The sequence below is a fragment of the Lichtheimia ornata genome (assembly GCF_029851405.1).
Source record: "Lichtheimia ornata isolate CBS 291.66 chromosome Unknown scaffold00004, whole genome shotgun sequence".
Classification (NCBI taxonomy): domain Eukaryota; kingdom Fungi; phylum Mucoromycota; class Mucoromycetes; order Mucorales; family Lichtheimiaceae; genus Lichtheimia; species Lichtheimia ornata.
The window spans coordinates 265,610-281,807 of record NW_026695324.1 but is presented as its reverse complement, the minus strand read 5'-3'; the positions used below and the strand labels follow the sequence as shown (position 1 = coordinate 281,807).

The 16,198-nt window shown below is 43.8% G+C and overlaps 6 protein-coding genes across 6 annotated transcripts; 2 read left to right on the top strand and 4 right to left on the bottom strand.

Moving 5' to 3' along the window:
• Window positions 1-384: 384 nt before the first annotated feature.
• On the top strand, window positions 385-4,748 carry O0I10_001513 (uncharacterized protein; the record flags this gene model as incomplete). Its single annotated transcript, XM_058481608.1, has 9 exons — window positions 385-500; window positions 560-1,470; window positions 1,542-2,849; window positions 2,911-3,448; window positions 3,509-3,636; window positions 3,695-3,881; window positions 3,952-4,176; window positions 4,233-4,395; window positions 4,452-4,748. The coding sequence occupies 9 exons, from the start codon at window positions 385-387 to the stop codon at window positions 4,746-4,748; spliced, it is 3,873 nt and encodes a 1,290-aa protein (XP_058347465.1).
• Window positions 4,749-5,190: 442 nt separating this feature from the next.
• On the bottom strand, window positions 5,191-6,045 carry O0I10_001512 (uncharacterized protein; the record flags this gene model as incomplete). The annotated part of the gene is made up of 5 exons (XM_058481607.1): window positions 5,191-5,546; window positions 5,642-5,706; window positions 5,763-5,827; window positions 5,956-5,976; window positions 6,043-6,045. 5 exons carry the CDS (start codon window positions 6,043-6,045, stop codon window positions 5,191-5,193), a joined length of 510 nt encoding a protein of 169 aa, XP_058347464.1.
• A 509-nt stretch (window positions 6,046-6,554) lies between these two features.
• Window positions 6,555-8,208, top strand: O0I10_001511 (uncharacterized protein; the record flags this gene model as incomplete). The annotated part of the gene is made up of 3 exons (XM_058481606.1): window positions 6,555-7,073; window positions 7,143-7,481; window positions 7,564-8,208. The coding sequence occupies 3 exons, from the start codon at window positions 6,555-6,557 to the stop codon at window positions 8,206-8,208; spliced, it is 1,503 nt and encodes a 500-aa protein (XP_058347463.1).
• A 126-nt stretch (window positions 8,209-8,334) lies between these two features.
• On the bottom strand, window positions 8,335-10,641 carry O0I10_001510 (uncharacterized protein; the record flags this gene model as incomplete). Its single annotated transcript, XM_058481605.1, has 8 exons — window positions 8,335-8,410; window positions 8,465-8,594; window positions 8,657-8,795; window positions 8,855-9,175; window positions 9,246-9,335; window positions 9,389-10,356; window positions 10,417-10,515; window positions 10,575-10,641. The coding sequence occupies 8 exons, from the start codon at window positions 10,639-10,641 to the stop codon at window positions 8,335-8,337; spliced, it is 1,890 nt and encodes a 629-aa protein (XP_058347462.1).
• Window positions 10,642-11,247: 606 nt separating this feature from the next.
• On the bottom strand, window positions 11,248-13,786 carry O0I10_001509 (uncharacterized protein; the record flags this gene model as incomplete). Its single annotated transcript, XM_058481604.1, has 12 exons — window positions 11,248-11,531; window positions 11,595-11,634; window positions 11,721-11,840; window positions 11,944-11,972; window positions 12,025-12,064; window positions 12,137-12,257; window positions 12,337-12,591; window positions 12,662-12,831; window positions 12,915-13,217; window positions 13,279-13,392; window positions 13,460-13,635; window positions 13,696-13,786. The coding sequence occupies 12 exons, from the start codon at window positions 13,784-13,786 to the stop codon at window positions 11,248-11,250; spliced, it is 1,743 nt and encodes a 580-aa protein (XP_058347461.1).
• Window positions 13,787-14,442: 656 nt separating this feature from the next.
• On the bottom strand, window positions 14,443-15,560 carry O0I10_001508 (uncharacterized protein; the record flags this gene model as incomplete). The annotated part of the gene is made up of 2 exons (XM_058481603.1): window positions 14,443-14,611; window positions 14,683-15,560. The coding sequence occupies 2 exons, from the start codon at window positions 15,558-15,560 to the stop codon at window positions 14,443-14,445; spliced, it is 1,047 nt and encodes a 348-aa protein (XP_058347460.1).
• Between the last annotated feature and the right edge of the window lie 638 nt (window positions 15,561-16,198).

Here is a 16,198-nt window from a genome sequence, read left to right as displayed (position 1 = left end):
AAGAATGTCCCTGAAATGTTTGACGAACTATAGAAGGGGGGCCCCTATGTAAAATCATGCCGCTTTTTGAATTATGCAGAGATTGGTAATTGTGCATGCCAAAGCATTGATATTCCGATGCATGAACGAGGTGGATGCGATATGATGTGTGGCTTGGTGTGCTGTCAAAGTAAAGTATAAGGATAATGAATGTTACGCAAATGGGCGATGGAATGGCTTCCGACAAAAAAAGATAATGTGCGATCCGTGGGTGTCAAATGGCGGAAGTAAAACAACACCAACTTAATTCGTTTCCATGGATCACCTGCAGTTTCCCGCTCTTTTATACATTCTACAACAGCTGCATCCTTTCATTGTTCTTTCACTCACAATATACCCCTTCCCATGACAAGGGACATCAAAGACCATCAACAATGGGCCCATTTTCGCTTTGGAAGAAACCCTTCTCATACTTCAGACAACGACACTATTCCTCCCACGCCTATGGAAAAACGTCATGGGTAAACTACCATTGGGTTCCTGCGAAGCTGTAATCAAGGATTGGCTAACACCATTGTAGCTACTTTGATTTCTCTTTAAGTGAACAACAACAACAACACCAACACCAACAACACAACAACCATAATGAGCAGGGATCTACAGTGCCACGCATCTTTACAATCGAACCGAGCTTGTCAAGTATGGACGACGAAGACGACAAGACGCAACACAATGACCCTATTGCCAACCCAACAGAAAAGCAGGATACACCACCACCACCACCACCATCTTCTCCTCCTCCTCAACAACAACAACAACAACGAGGTGTATCTTTTCGACCCAAACTCGAATACATCGGAAGAGTTTACTCGGCAGCATGGAGTATCAATACATTTGACGACGAACCCCGCTCAAGAAAGGAACGTTTGATTGCCTTTTTACATCGACGATTCCCTTCTCGTATCGTACGACGCATCATCAAATGCACCATCGCCTACTTTATATCGACATTGTTTGCTTTGATCAATCCAGTGGCTGATGCAATTGGTCCTGCATGTGTTTTAACAGCAGCTGGTGTCATATTCAATCATCCAGGGCGCACCATGGGAGCTCAATTTGATACGACGATTACCTCTGCACTCGGAATTTGTAGTGCATTAGCATTCTCATATGCAGGTCTCGCATGTTCGGTGGCATACAACGTGAGACATCCAGATACCATTCAATATGGCACAATCATCAATGCGCTATTCCTCTTCTTGGGCATCTTTTTGGCTCAAACGTTACGACAATTCTTGCCTCGCTTCTTTTTCTTTTCTTTGCAAGCAATGACCGTATTTATCTTTTGTTTCACTACCACCCCTGGATTGATGCAAACGACCTTGCCTACGTCTTTACCCCTAAGCTATGGTATCCCCTTGTTGTGCGGTGCTGCCATTTCTCAAGTAGTCAATCTCTTTGTATGGCCAGAGACAGCAGTGGATGGATTAGGTAAGTCCAAGGGTCTTTATTGATTGTTGGGGACATCTCGTGATTCATGTATTCTTCGTCATCTACTTTAGGACGTGCATTGCAAGAATCGTTTTCCAGCAGCAGAGACATGCTCGACATGATCACCAAGCAATTCTTTCTTGATCCAGATTCAGACATGGTTGCAGGCGAGGTGGTGGATGAAACAGCTGAAAAGATGCGAGCTTCCATGGTGAAGGTGAAAACAGCTTATCACGAGGCCAAATACGAGATTTCATATACCTATATTCGACCCTACAAGCTTGGAAACATTCAAAAGTCGCTGGATCGATTGACCAAGCATTTGAATATCTTGGGTGGCAGTCTCAAAACCGAACGTGTATTGTTTGAAAACGCCATTGCATCATTGAATCAGCAAGAGGAGGATAATGATACGCAACAACAGCAGCAGCAGCCATCTGAATTACACCCTACTGATATCGACAGCGATCAAGAAGAAGTACCAAAAAAGTCGACTTTGCGATGGTTGAATCAAGAGGATGAACTCAATTTGCGGCGTGCTGCTATGCTAGCGGCTGGTAACACAAGTCCACAACATTCTCGACCCAATTCTCACATGGGATCACGTGCTGGATCCCGGGCTGGATCGCGCCCTGGATCACGTGCAGGCTCCCGACGCAACTCGCTTGATGAAGATTACAATGAGCAGAATCAAAAATCAGTATCATCGATACGGTCATTTCTCAATATGGCCAAACTTGGCGGTTCCCATGCACCCAAACCACCTCCAAAACCCAATCGGCCCATGGGTCATGGTGATGGCGAGTTGTTGGTCACGTATTTGGAAAGTCTTCGTGATCCATTGATGCGACTTTCAATGGAATGTGTTTCGGTGCTTGATTGTGTCTCATACAGCATATGCAGCGAGCTTGATATGGATGATGAGGATGACAAGTCCATTTGGAAAACGTGGAAGTCGTATATCCGACACATCTTGAGATGGAAGGCAAAGACTGAAACGAGCGAAGGAAAGAAGAAATCCTTACCCCATGATCCAAGCCAGTGCGATTGTTCAAAGAAAATGGAGCAAGCGATAAGACGATTTGACAAGGCTGAGAGTGAGCGTATGCAACGACTTTATGATATCAAAGGAAGCGAAGATTTGGATCTTGGCATGCGTGAAGAGCTCTTTTTGGTGTTCTTTTTCATATTCTCATTGCGTGAAGTGGCCAAAGAATTGGGAAGCATGGCTGATACGATGGATGAATTACGATCTTCACGTCATGGCCGTCGACCTCGCAAGCATTTATACATGCCGCAATTGACTCAAAAGTGGTGGCGCAAATGGGCCAGCACTACCAATCATCAAAGTGTACGGGATAGAGGTGGCTATTCTTTAGGTAAGTCAATTGGATATCATGCATGCATTTATCAAGATATTGACCACTTTTATATACATAGCTGCCCTGAAACCAGCAATGGCTGAGCAAGTACGCAAAACGGATGTACAAGAAGAATATCGCCTTACGCGGATGAAAACGACAGACACCAATTCTAGAAAAATGCGTCGCATGTCTTCAGTGGTTTCACAAAGCAGCAATGCACTTTCACCCATCGAACGATTATCAACCAAATCAACACTTACGAGCCTTCGAAAGCGTTCCGTCACCAAAGGTTCTTCACATTCTGTTCCTTCGGATCAATTATCCCCCACTGAAAAAACACCATCCAAAGAGGAAGATTTGGAAGAAGGCAAGGGGGAGGATACTGAGAATCAGCAACCAGAAGAGAAGGCGCCTTTGTCTCTACGTGTACGTTACGCTATTTGGGAAGGATACCAGTTTATCAAGAAATACGAGTTCAAGTTTGCTCTCAAGATGGCTGCTGCCGTACTTAGCTTGACAATCCCAGCCTATGTACCATCATCAACAGCGTGGTATCAAAGCGTGCGTGGCCAATGGACATGTATGACTATTATTGCTATTATGAATCCTACAAGGTAATACGGGAATGCAGCTATGATAGCTATAACCATACTCATATGGGCATTTTCTTTTAGCGGTGGAACATTTCATGCAAGCTTTTGGAGAATCATTGGCACGCTTGTTGGTGCCTTTGTTGGATGGGGAGCATTGGAATCGGATGGTGGTAGTGCTTACCTATTAGCTTTATTTGGCGTGCTCCTATGTAAGTTCAAGAAAGATGATATGGATGATGATGATGGATATGCTAAATGTCATGTTAGCGATACCCTTTTTCTACCTTCATTTGGCAAGCACTTACAACAAGATTGGCACTGTCGTCCTCATGACCTATGTCGCTGTTGCACTTAGCAGATACGTTACTAGCCCTCCAGAGCCTATTTCAGCCACTGTATGGAAGCGAACGATTACAGTCATCATTGGTATTGTAGTTGCAGTGTGTTTGAATTGGTAAGTACTACCACTACCCTTACCTATTTTTTGATGACGTGTGTCAACTAATATCGGGTTGATGAATTAGGGCGGTGTGGCCGTTTGTGGCTCGGCATGCTGTACGCAAGTCTATTGCCAACGTGATTGGTGAATTGGGTGATTACTATACCTATCTGATGGGAACGTTTCTCTTTGGTTGCCATGCCAAACCTGCAGAGGAAGATATCAAGCGAGCACAAAAATTGGAAGGATCCATCCAAAAGTCTATCAACGCTTGCAATGTACTGCTGGAGCTGACAGACCATGAGCCAAGGTAAACTTTGGTTGCCATGTTCTAAACATCGTCCTAATCAAGATCTTGTCGCAAAGATTAAAAGGGCCCTTTCCCAAGGATTTTTACAAGGAGATGATTGTATCAACAAGAAACCTTCTTGACAGACTCATGTCGATACGAATTGCACTGACAAATATGCCCCTGGAGGTGAAGAATGACATATGCAAACGTGAACTCAACGTATACCGCCGTGATATGGTAAGTTATTATCAACATGATGGGTTGATTAGTAGTAGCTAATAGGGTATCCGTAGACGGCTGCTATGCTTCTTCATTTTTATACCTTGCAGTCATCGTTGCGATCCAAGATTCCATTACCAGCTTATATGCCATCTGCAAGATCAGCACGATCACGACTCATGCGATATCGACACAAGTTGAGCAAAAATGGTTATCGATGGGTACGATATCGAAACATTTGTTGGTTTGCTATGGCATGTTGTGTACAAGAAATCATCGAGGAGCTGGAGCATATGAATGATTTGGTGCGCTTTATTGTTGGTGAAAGCAAGTATGCAGATCGAGCGAGACGTTTGGATACCTTGTTGTAGTAGCAGCATTTGCCTTATTCTTACTTTGTACCCTTTGTAATCTTAACCTCTTAATATACTACACCTTGTGTTACATTTTCCTAATTCATGCAAAACAACAAAAAGCTGTGAACAATGGACACCTTCTCATGAATGAGACAAGTGGGGTAGATGACTTTGGATAGCTTTTAGCGGTCGTGATATGGTACTTGGTTGTGATCCGGTTCCCATAGCAACGACATCCTTGTGTCCAAGAGACGCACCCTTAGCTTGCATCCAGACAATGTAAGAAAGATCCAATGATAGACGTTAATACTGTCATCCACAATCAACGCATTTGTTCATGCACATGTCTCTCTCCACAGTATATCTCTCATGGTGTTACACACGTTTTTTTCGGCATCAACATTCCATCAACAAATATAGCTCTGCGGAAAAGGAAAGGTATATTTCAGCAGCTACTCTACAACTTGGCCAAAACGGCATCAGCACTAGAGACAGTGACACCAGGTGCAGGCTCGACACCAATATAAGTGATCTTGAGATCGTCGACCACCATGGCGAAACGCTTGGATCGAATGCCGAGACCACCCTTGGTGGCGTCCATGGTCAGACCGAGGGCCTTAGTGAAAGTACCGTTGCCATCACCAGCCATAATGATCTTGCCCTTGTTGCCGCTAACCTTGCCGAAAGCATTCATAACGAAACCGTCAATCAAGGACATGCACACAATCTCATTGACACCCTTGGCTTGAAGCGAGTCGGCAGCACGCAAGAAACCGGGAACGTGGTTTTCAGAGCAGGCAGGAGTGAAGGGACCTAGTGGGTTTTAATGCAATAGCGTTCAGCATCTCTCTCTCTTTCTCTTTCTCAATGGTATAGATGCCTCTCTTTCCTCTCTCTCTCTCTCTTACCAGGAATAGCAAAGATGACAGCCTTCTTGCCCTTGAGCTTCTCGTGGATCTTGTATTGCAAAGGACTATGCAAAGTGAGTTATTATTATGCCCTTTGAATCAATGAAAAAAGAAAACTTACCGAGGGCAAGCTTCAAGCGACTCGTTAGGGTCGTAGGGGACGTATTGGAGGATGCCGTCAGGGATCTACAATAGGTGCACACGCATAATGAGTATAAGGTAGCAAGGGGTGAATGGCGATTATTCATCTTTTTTTCGGATAATCATCTTCCACCACTAGTTCCCGGGCAATGTGCTTCCTTTGGATTACTTACAGTGTCACCAACTTTGAGAGCCTAGAAACCAATGCAATGTTAAAAGTATAAATAACTTGTTTATCATAGGTTTGTGAGAAAGCTTACCATGATGTAATAAGAAAGAAAGAAAGTAAAGAAAAGCAGGTCTTGAATTCACGCTCTCCACCATTTTAATCCCCTGGGATGACAAACCCCGATGAAAGTTGGACGACATTATGGGGCACAAACTACGTGCTTTGCATTCGACCCCTGTGTTGATTGAGTAACAATGAACCACCATAAGTATCCTCGACAATAAAAACTCATCATACTTTGATAGAACCATGATATCCTTATGCCCAAGCTAGGCACATTCGAAAAAGATTTACATGCATCAAGTTCACACAGCCCATGCTTGAGCCGTTTTAGATGTTGTGGATAAGATGTATGCATAGGATGATATGATTTCATATGGAGATGTAATTATGTCTTGTTGTATGTAGGGGATATTGACAGGTGCGTGTGTGTGCGCAATTCCAGAACGAGTGGCAATTCAAAGAGGTGTGTGTGTGTCAGCTTTGTTTTTACCCGCCGCCTTTCATCCCTCCTCCTCCTTCGCCCTTTCTCCTCTTTCAAGTATGCAACGGTGGTCAAGTTGTTGCCACGCTGTTCACACCGCTACAAAGTCAACAGCAATACGAACACGCTTCCTCCATTATCAACAACGACGGCTCCTCTCCTCAACACTCGCATCGCGACAACATGACAATCAACAACGAGAAAACGACCTCATTTCACGCACCAACATTTTGGCTCCTTTCTTCACTGGGGGCGAACGTGAGATCAACTACGAGAAGCATCGCCATTATCCTGTAAAGACGGCAGAGCAAACAGCATCCCTCAAAACACCACCGACATGTGCGCGTATGCTTGCACGCGATTATATTGACGACTCGCTGTACAATCCCAACTATGGCTACTTTTCCAAGCAAGCTGTTATTTTCTCGCCCGAGGTGGACATTGACTTTACGGAGCTACGCGACAATCTCGAGTTTCAAAAGCTATTGGCCAACATGTATAGAGAGATTGAAGGCGAAGTGGATGAAGTGGATGAAGTTGCTCGGCAGGTCTGGCACACACCTACTGAATTGTTCAAGGTAAGGCTATTGTTGGTAAGGAGGATATCTATGCGTACATGTGACCTAACCCATCTCTCTATTGATTAGCCCTGGTATGGTTATGCAATTGCAAAGTATATGGTGTCAGAATACAAGTTGAACCTGTACCCCCACAAGGACCTTATCATTTACGAGATGGGTGCAGGCAATGGTACCTTGATGATGAACATCCTCGACTATATCCAAAAGTATGAACCATCGGTCTATAAACGCACGCAATACAACATTATTGAGATCTCGGGCAAGCTTGCTGAACGACAATCAGAACGACAAGAAGTGAGAGATGTCACCGAACAGCATACCAACGTTAAGATTATCAACAAAAGCATCTTTGATTGGGATATCCACGTGCCTGATGAATGTTTCTTTTTGGGAATGGAAGTCATTGTAAGTTCAAAGGCCCCCCCCCTGAGAGAAAGAGAGAGAGAAGGCAAGCATTGTATTGAACCACGTGGCTTTTTTTTGGTAGGACAACTTTGCACATGACGTGATCCGATATGATCTTGAGACGTTACAACCTTATCAAGGACTTGTCAGCATTGATGAAAATGGCGATTATACCGAATTGTATGAACCTGTTGGCAACGATGCACTGATATCACGTTATTTGGCTATGCGGAAACAAGCACGCTATCGTAGTCCCATCTTGGCACGACGTGTTTGGCACAAGCTTCTCAAGATGATGCCTGTGGCACCCAATTTGACAGCTCCTGAATACATTCCCACCAAATTGTTCATGTTTCTGGAAACACTCAAGCATCATTTCCCTCGACATCGACTGGTGCTCTCTGATTTCTCACAATTGCCTGATGCCGTTGAAGGCGTGGATGGACCTGTGGTACAAACGAGATACAAAGGCACCATGGTTCCTTGTTCTACGTATATGGTTCAGCCTGGCTGGTTCGATATCTTCTTCCCAACCAACTTTGAATTACTCCGGGACATGTATCTTCTCGTATGTCGTGGCGCTCGTGCTGGCAATGATAAGGCCGTCAAGGTGCTCACCCATCGTGAATTCTGTGAACGATACGGTGACATTGAGAGGACAACGACTCGTAGTGGAGACAACCCCATGCTCACTTATTATGAAAATATGAAGTTTTTGATTACATAAATTGTTGTTTTAGATCAAGGGATAGAAATTGGATTACATTGGATTTTTTATTTTGTGCACTGCCGCTAGTTAGATGGAAAGGATAATTGTATTGTTGTTATCACTGAAGCAAATGGGGTCTGTTTCTTAAGCCTCTTCTGGTGGAGTGGGAGTGGAAGGCATTTCGATATAGGCTTGCAATTGAGGAGGGCATGGCACGTTTCTATAATAAAAAAGACGTTAGAGGATGTTGCTAGGATATGATCGAATCACTTACGCTGCAGCAAGGATACCCCGCTTTTGAGGCACTGTGAAACCTGGACATTGGAGAGCTGCACGAATCATGCGGAAAACCAAATCACGATCAAGGTTTACATATGGCTTCTCCATATGCGTTTTCAATACGCCTACACGATTTACATTAATGGACATTGTCATTTTGTTTTATCATTTATATATATATACTTACTGGTTGCCAGCTTGTAGTACTCGTAGAGATGGTCCCGTTGCATGGTAGTAATGAGATTAGGTTGGTCCCAAGGGAATCTGACGAGGATGGAAATGAAGTTCTCAAAGGGACGCTCGCCACATTTGCGAGAAAAGTGGACCTATAATAGGATATGGCTATTAGACGACTTGCTTACAATATGGATGATCATGAACCTACCTTGAAATTCTTACAAACACCCAACAAGTTTTCGATTTCACGACGTGGAAGAAGTAAAGGTGGGGATTGGTTTGACGACGACGATGTGACACTCGCCATATCTGAAGGATCGTACACTGCTTTGCCATCCACAAATGTTCCTGGCCAATCAGGGAAAAGCTTCTTCATCATTTCTTCATAGCTGCTGTGCTCAATAAAGAGCTTACGACCCTTGACAGGCAAGTTGCGATAATGCTTCACAGCTCTTTCAGCTTCCTTTTCTGTTGCCACTTCCACAAAGGCATCGGATTGGGTTTTGCCCGTAGTCTTGTTAATGATGATCTACGTAACGATGGAAACCATGATTAGCCCGTTGCCATCCAAAAGTAGCAATAATAAAAGATACACTTACGTGGATGCTTTGTGCATGATCCTTGGGATCAGGGAACTTGACGTTCTTGAAGATTGCCTCAATCTCTTTAATGGAGATGGTCCAAGGGATCTATCATGGATATTAGAACAAAGATGAAAGAAAACAAGTGGGAGTACACTTACATTGGACAATCGAATCACTGGATAACGGTTTGACGTTGTATACGAAAGAGGATTGTCGCACAAGTAGGATAATGATTCAGATAACAATTTCATGCTATTGTCCACTCTGGGTCCTTTCGATACAAGTTGAGAGCCACGTTCAGTGCCATTCGTCTTGTCGCTTTGACTTGGCACTGGTGTTGTTGTTGTCGTTGTTGCAGATGAATCCTTTGGAACCAAAGAAGGGCGATTGAATTTGCGACGTACAACAGATGCAGGCTTCAAGGAATGGGAAGTTGCTGGAATAGGAGCAATAGGGCGACTGGTAGTTGTAGTAGCAGCGTCATTGGTTGATAAGGCTTTGACACCAGAGGTGATTTGTGACCAAGTGGGACGTGCTATCACACCAACATCTTTACGAGGCGTAATCACTGAAGAGGAGAATGAAGAAGCCACACTCGTAGTGGGTTGTTGGGGAAGAGGTGCCTGTATTTCGTGCGTTGATGTTGCCAAGGTGCCTGTAATACTCTCCACAGATGAAGATGGTTGGTGATCGTTGGTATAAAATGGCACTGGTGATTGTTGTTGTGGGGCCACGATGGGTTGCTGTGGATGATGATGATGATGTTGCTGTGAAGCAGGAGGAGGTGAGCTTGTCGTTGCTAGAGGAAGGTGGCTATTAGAACACATCAACGGAGGCAAAGTTGGAGGTGATCGCCGAGACCAAATATGTTCCATAGCCACACCCCATCCTTCAGGTCGTGCCAATCCAATGGATCTAGCCACATCTCGATATCGTTGCTGTTGTTGTTGTGACACCTGCTCTGGTTGTTGTTGGGTATGATGATGATCATTGTGGTATGGCAACTCGTACTGACGCGATGATACGGGGTTGTGCACATCAGCTACACGATATTCACGAATGTTGGGAGCGACAACAATGGGTGCTGCGTATACCATTCTGGGTGAATGTAGGGCTGTTGATTCCACTATTGAAAAAGAAACGCGTATGAGCACACGAGGTATAAAACAACAACATGAAAACTTACCTTTGGGGAAACTTGCATACATGTCGCTTTCAGTCAACCTATTGGTATCGCTGGCGACAAGACCTCGAAGAGATCCCATGGTGGATTGGTTGTTGTGGCCTAAATCGAGCAAAAGGTATGTTAGTTGGAAGCTATGATACAAACGCCGTTTTGGTTACCTGGAACTCGCATTGTTGCCTTGTTCTTGAAAGAGGCTGCCATTGCTTCTTGGTGAGGCACCATCATTTTAAAGTATACTCGCTACCGAATACACGCGTGTTTGACTAAAGTACGAGAAAGGTGAACAAAGTGTCACCATGCAAACGTTAAAAGGCCAAAGCGACAAAAAAGAAATCAAGCTATGTACTTACGATTTTATCCTTTCTCTTGCTTTTTACGCAGACAACGGGAAACAATCAGTGGTGCTGAAAGTTTGTAACGTTAGTGGTGTTGTGAAAGAAAAAAGTAGGGTCGTTAAGTGTGCTGTGTGCTCACCAGGGAACGAGAAACGGAAAAAGGAAAGAAAGGCAACGTCGGGGGTACGAACAAAATTCTACTTTATATAATGACGCTCCCCTCCACTGTTAGCTGTAAGCTGTATACTGCGAGCAAAATTCAATAGGTGTTATACAAGGCGTGTTTATTGTTCACAATGTGTTTTCAAAACATGTGCCCGTCGTGCAGCATAAAAAGCTGTAAAGGGACCACATTAATGAGCGGGTCTTCTTTTGGACCCCCCAAATTTTGTTACCAAGTGAACACGGTCTCTTTACAACAGAATCAAAGTCTTTTAATACGGCTTTTTTATTGTGCACGAAAAGGCTTTATTATGTGATTATCTCATGACTACTTTTAACTTTCCAACTTGTGTTGTCCCTTTTCTGATCTACGATCGCCTGTCATCTTGGCGGTCTTTGCACCGAATTGTATAGCACGTTTCCAATTGCGACTAGCTTTGGAGAGACCTAGATCAACCGCCACTTGCCGCAGCAACAACTTTTCACCAAAGCCACGACCATATCGCATGTCCATTTTGATATCAATCGGGAGTTGACAAAGATGATTAACGACGTGTGTGCTCAAATACGGGAATCTTGCTTCCTTTCCATGATCCGAAATGATGCGATCATCACGACCTACAAAAAGTGCACGTGAGGGTGAGTGAAGGCATACTTTTGAGACACTAAAGGAAGTTTTACCCAAGTTTCGTGTGGAGATACGATCAACGTCGAGTTGTGTCTATATTAGGAAATAACAAAGGAAGCGCAGCAGTCAATCAATGAGCGCTGTGTAATCGATACCCCACTATGCACCATTCAACTTGCCTCATCAATCAACTGCTCCCAACCACCACGTCGAAATGCTTCTCGGTGACGCGAATACCCTCCTAATTGCTCATCGGCACCAAGACCAGAAATCAAGACACGTGCATGACTGTGGTACGGCTACAGAAAAACATTGGCTGTCAATGTCTGTGTGTGCATGTGCCATCATCCGATCGTGTAACCAACAACAACCGTGATCCGTAAACCATCCCATTTTACATACCTTTATGTTGTCATCATCATTGATCTCTCCTGTAATAATATCATGAGCAAGAAACGACGCGTAAAAGATTGAATCCATTACCTTTTCCTCGTGCAGCAAACCACAACGCCATAGCAATACTCTAAGCAACGCATGAATTCTTGTGTCACACATGCACAAACACAAACGCATTCCGATAAACCCCACTTTTTACCAAATCCATCACCGTGTCCAACGGGAACATGCGATCGATAATTTCTTGACGATGGGCCATTGCTTCATGATAAGGGACATTGATTTCAACAAAGTTCCATTGTCGTTTGGGTGAGATCAACCTATGTATCCCAAAGAAAGAGATGAGAGAGAGAACAATCAATCAACCCTTATTCCCACAATGCATGCATAGATACAAACCTTAATTCCTGCACACCCTCTCTTCCAGTAATGCGGTCAGGGGTATCATAGGTAGCAGTAGCATCAGCAGCAGCAGATGGTGGGTTGTTTTGCTTGTTCTTTTTTGCGTTCTGGGATCGTGGGTTTTCAAAGGCAACGTTCAGCAAGTCGATGGGCTCATGGATGGGTAAATGCTTATCGGCTAATGCTGCAAGACAAATGCAGTCGAGCCCACCCGAAAACAAAATGGCCACGCGTGGTTGGTCGTGGTCTGCACTATAGGAACACACACCCATGAGTTTCTCGAAGCATCATGTGTTAACATCCATCCTTTTTGTTTATATACCTGTGAAACGGGATATCCGCAACACGCACCCTGACAGCCTCATCGAGCACTTTTTGAAATGCTTTCACATGATCGTGCATCATAGCTACATCTTCCAAAACGGGTTCCAGGAGTTGCTCTGCCATTGGTTTGGATGGTATCGCCCGATTCAATTTGGGAAAGGCAAGAACCTTAATACGAAAGAAAAACAATAAAGCATTTTGATGAGCTTCAGCACATGAACACACACATCCACACATCCACATCCACTTACTAATGAGGAATCACGATCGAGATTGTCATGGTCATCATCAGGTGAAATCCATGGATACAGATAGACTGGATGATTATCGATATTGAACACCTCCTCTTTGCGTAATGATGATGATATGGATGACCCATCCAAATGAATCCCGTAAACCCCGTTGGCAGGTATTTCTTCCCACATGGATCGTTCTTCTTCAGATTCCCAACGCTTAGCAGTCGAACAAATGAGCAACGAGGTATCGGTTCTTCTCCATAAAAGCGATCGACGTCCCAAGCAATCACGGCCAAACCATATCGTATTGGTACGTTGCTATAGATTTTATATCAACCCATGTTTCCTTTTATGCTCTCTTCCGCTGATTGTTGTTTACCTGCCAAAACACAAATGCAAATGGACCTTCAATGCGTGAGATTACTTTAAGGATATCATCTGCCTCCCCCAATTGGCCAAATAAGACTTGAGTATCATTTTCTTCTGTTGACATCTACATTTATTGACACATCATATGAGCCTACTTCTTCTCTCCCTTGATCTCTTGTCTTTTTCCCTACCGGCAATCCATCAAAGACTTCACCATTCCAGCACAAGATATCACCCGAAGTTGTTGATTCCAATGGCTGCACAACCTTGCTTGTTCCACGAAGATGAAGTACAGATGAAAAAAACTGAGCCACAAGGTTCTGCCCTTGACCAACGTTTGCCTCTCGTGTCGTTTGAGAATCGGGCCCTTTGTTTTAAAAAGGTCAACTTGTCGATACACTATGACGGGGGGTCGTGTTGGCTGTACCTCGTTTGGTGTTGAGATCGATCAACGATTGCCACACGCTCGAGTCGATCGGATCGTCCCGGGACGTCAATGAGAAGAGTATGCCGCACATGAAACAATGACAAGGAAATGGGAGACAAGCAATGTGTTGGTGTCGGTAGAGGTGGTGATCAACAAGGAACGACGAACTTGTGAGAGAAGCGATACAAAATTTCAAGGATGATCCCTTCCCATCAGCCCGCCTCAGCTATTGGCATCTTCTTTGTATCAGTCGCTTCATGCACACCCATCGACGTATCCTCGTATGTATTGAAACTCAAACAGGTACTTGCTTGCAGCAAAGAGAAGGGATGATGGAGGAGATGGCTAGGCAATAATCAGCTCACACTTTATGCAGTTTCAGCAACCGTTAACAATGCCATCATCATCATTCATCACGAATGTGGTCAAGACCTTTTATACTTACTCCCAATGCTTGTTGTACTATGAATGCTTGCTTCCTTGGTTACTATGAACCATATTATGAATGTGCTGAAGCAGAATAAACGCTACATTGCAATGAAGAATTCCCCTCCCTTCATATTAGTGATTGGTCTTGCCTTTCTAAAATTGGCTCAATTTATTTGGGCATCAATACAAAAGTTTTCTAATAGCAAATATTGCTCATTTGGATATGTTGGATTGGTCATTGTGCTATACATTCTTTGTTCTTTTACGCCAACAACAACATCTCCTTTGTCTCCATGGAAATTAAAGGCTTCTTTGTTATCACTCGCCCTTGAAATCTTCTGGGATCGGGTCTTGTTCATGATCATTGCCAGCAGCTTGACTTGCACTTGCACTTTGCGACATGACTTGTGACGAAGGCTGGGATCCAAGCTCATGGGACTCGTTGCCTGGTTGTTCTTGGCTAGTGGTAGTAGATGTATCCTGCTCGCTGTATGGCACAAAAAAAAACATTATGTTTGAGTGAGGGCGATTCATTTGGATAAGAATACATATACTTGCGTTTGAGTGTTCTTATTTTCAGGTTTGCTGCCGCCGTCAGCCGAGGCATTGTCATCTTTGGAAAGTAAAATATCAATCGCTTTCAATGGTAGTTCGAGAATGGCCATGACTCGTTCCTCTGCAGGTAAAGGTTCAAGTTTCTGCCTTAGGTATTCCTTGAGCTCCTGCTGGTTCGTAGGCATCTTGGATGACTTGCACTCCAAAAAGACGTTCGAAGGAAGAGGTGGCATAGTCGGCTGCTTCCATTTTTCTTTTTCCAACATGGACGTGGATGAAGTACTACTCCCTGTTTTCTTTGCCGATTTTGCCCTGGGTGGTTTAGCCGGCTGTTTTCCTTTTTTCTTTTCTGACATTGGTGGTATAGCAAATTGCTTCATGTCACTGGATGCTTTGTTGTCGAGGTACATATCGAGCTTGTAACCCAAATCGTTGTCTTCAGCCATTCGGAAATCCTTAATCATATCAAGCAACTCTTCCGCATCCTGCAAAATCAGCAGTGCGACACGCTGAACATCGTCCTTGTGTGCTCCCACCATGTGCTTCAATCCCAATCGATCCTTGATATGCTCCAAGAGTAGTTGGATAAAACTTGACACCATCATTACAAAATCCATAATAATGTCTTGTAGCCGACGTGGTTTATCATGCATTTCAATCATGTGGCCCCAAAGACGGGAGATTTCTTCCTGAAAAGCTTGCATATGCCGGGTAACATTTGCTTGATGGTTTACTTGAATAGCCATAATGTCGATTAGTTGGTCTCGAGCGGTGACAAGTTGAGCATTCGATGACTTGGAATACTTGGTTTTTGGCATTTGTGATTTGAAAGGTGGGGGTACATGGTGTGCTTGGGAGGTTGATGGTTCTGGATGGCTCATTGAAAACACTGGATTGATAGCAACGAAGGTAAATCTTCAGCTATTTATATATACTGCAAAAGAATAAAGGAGCTTTCGAGCAACAAATGATAATGGTAGCGTGTTCTTTATACGTTCATTAGGGTAAAACCACATTCTTGGTATTGCTCATTGTTATTTAGGCTTCAATACCAGTGAAGACAAAGATTCAAAGGACCACATACATAGCAAGACAATGAAGCAATATTATGTTCATAGTATGGCCATGACTTTTCACAAGGATGGTACATCACTCACAGCAACTTGTCTTTGAAGAATGGTGCAAACGTTTATTATACATGTTGCCGAAGTTGTACAATGTCTCACTGAGAAGGTAATGTTGATCATTGTTGCAGCAAGATGACACCGGCCTGAGTATCTAAGGATGCCATGACGACCTCGTCTTGATAATGAGATGTATCATACAATACCACCGTTCTTTTCATCAGCGAAAGTGAAGATGCTAAAATTGATTATCAGAATCATGGTATTCGATTGTAGTGAGTACTTGTAAACTTACATTGCCATCCTATGCAACTAGCAGTGATAGGTACTTGTTGCCAGTCATGCGTACGCTTGGCTGGGATTTGGTGCGGGCTATTGAGATACGCGCTGCGAAA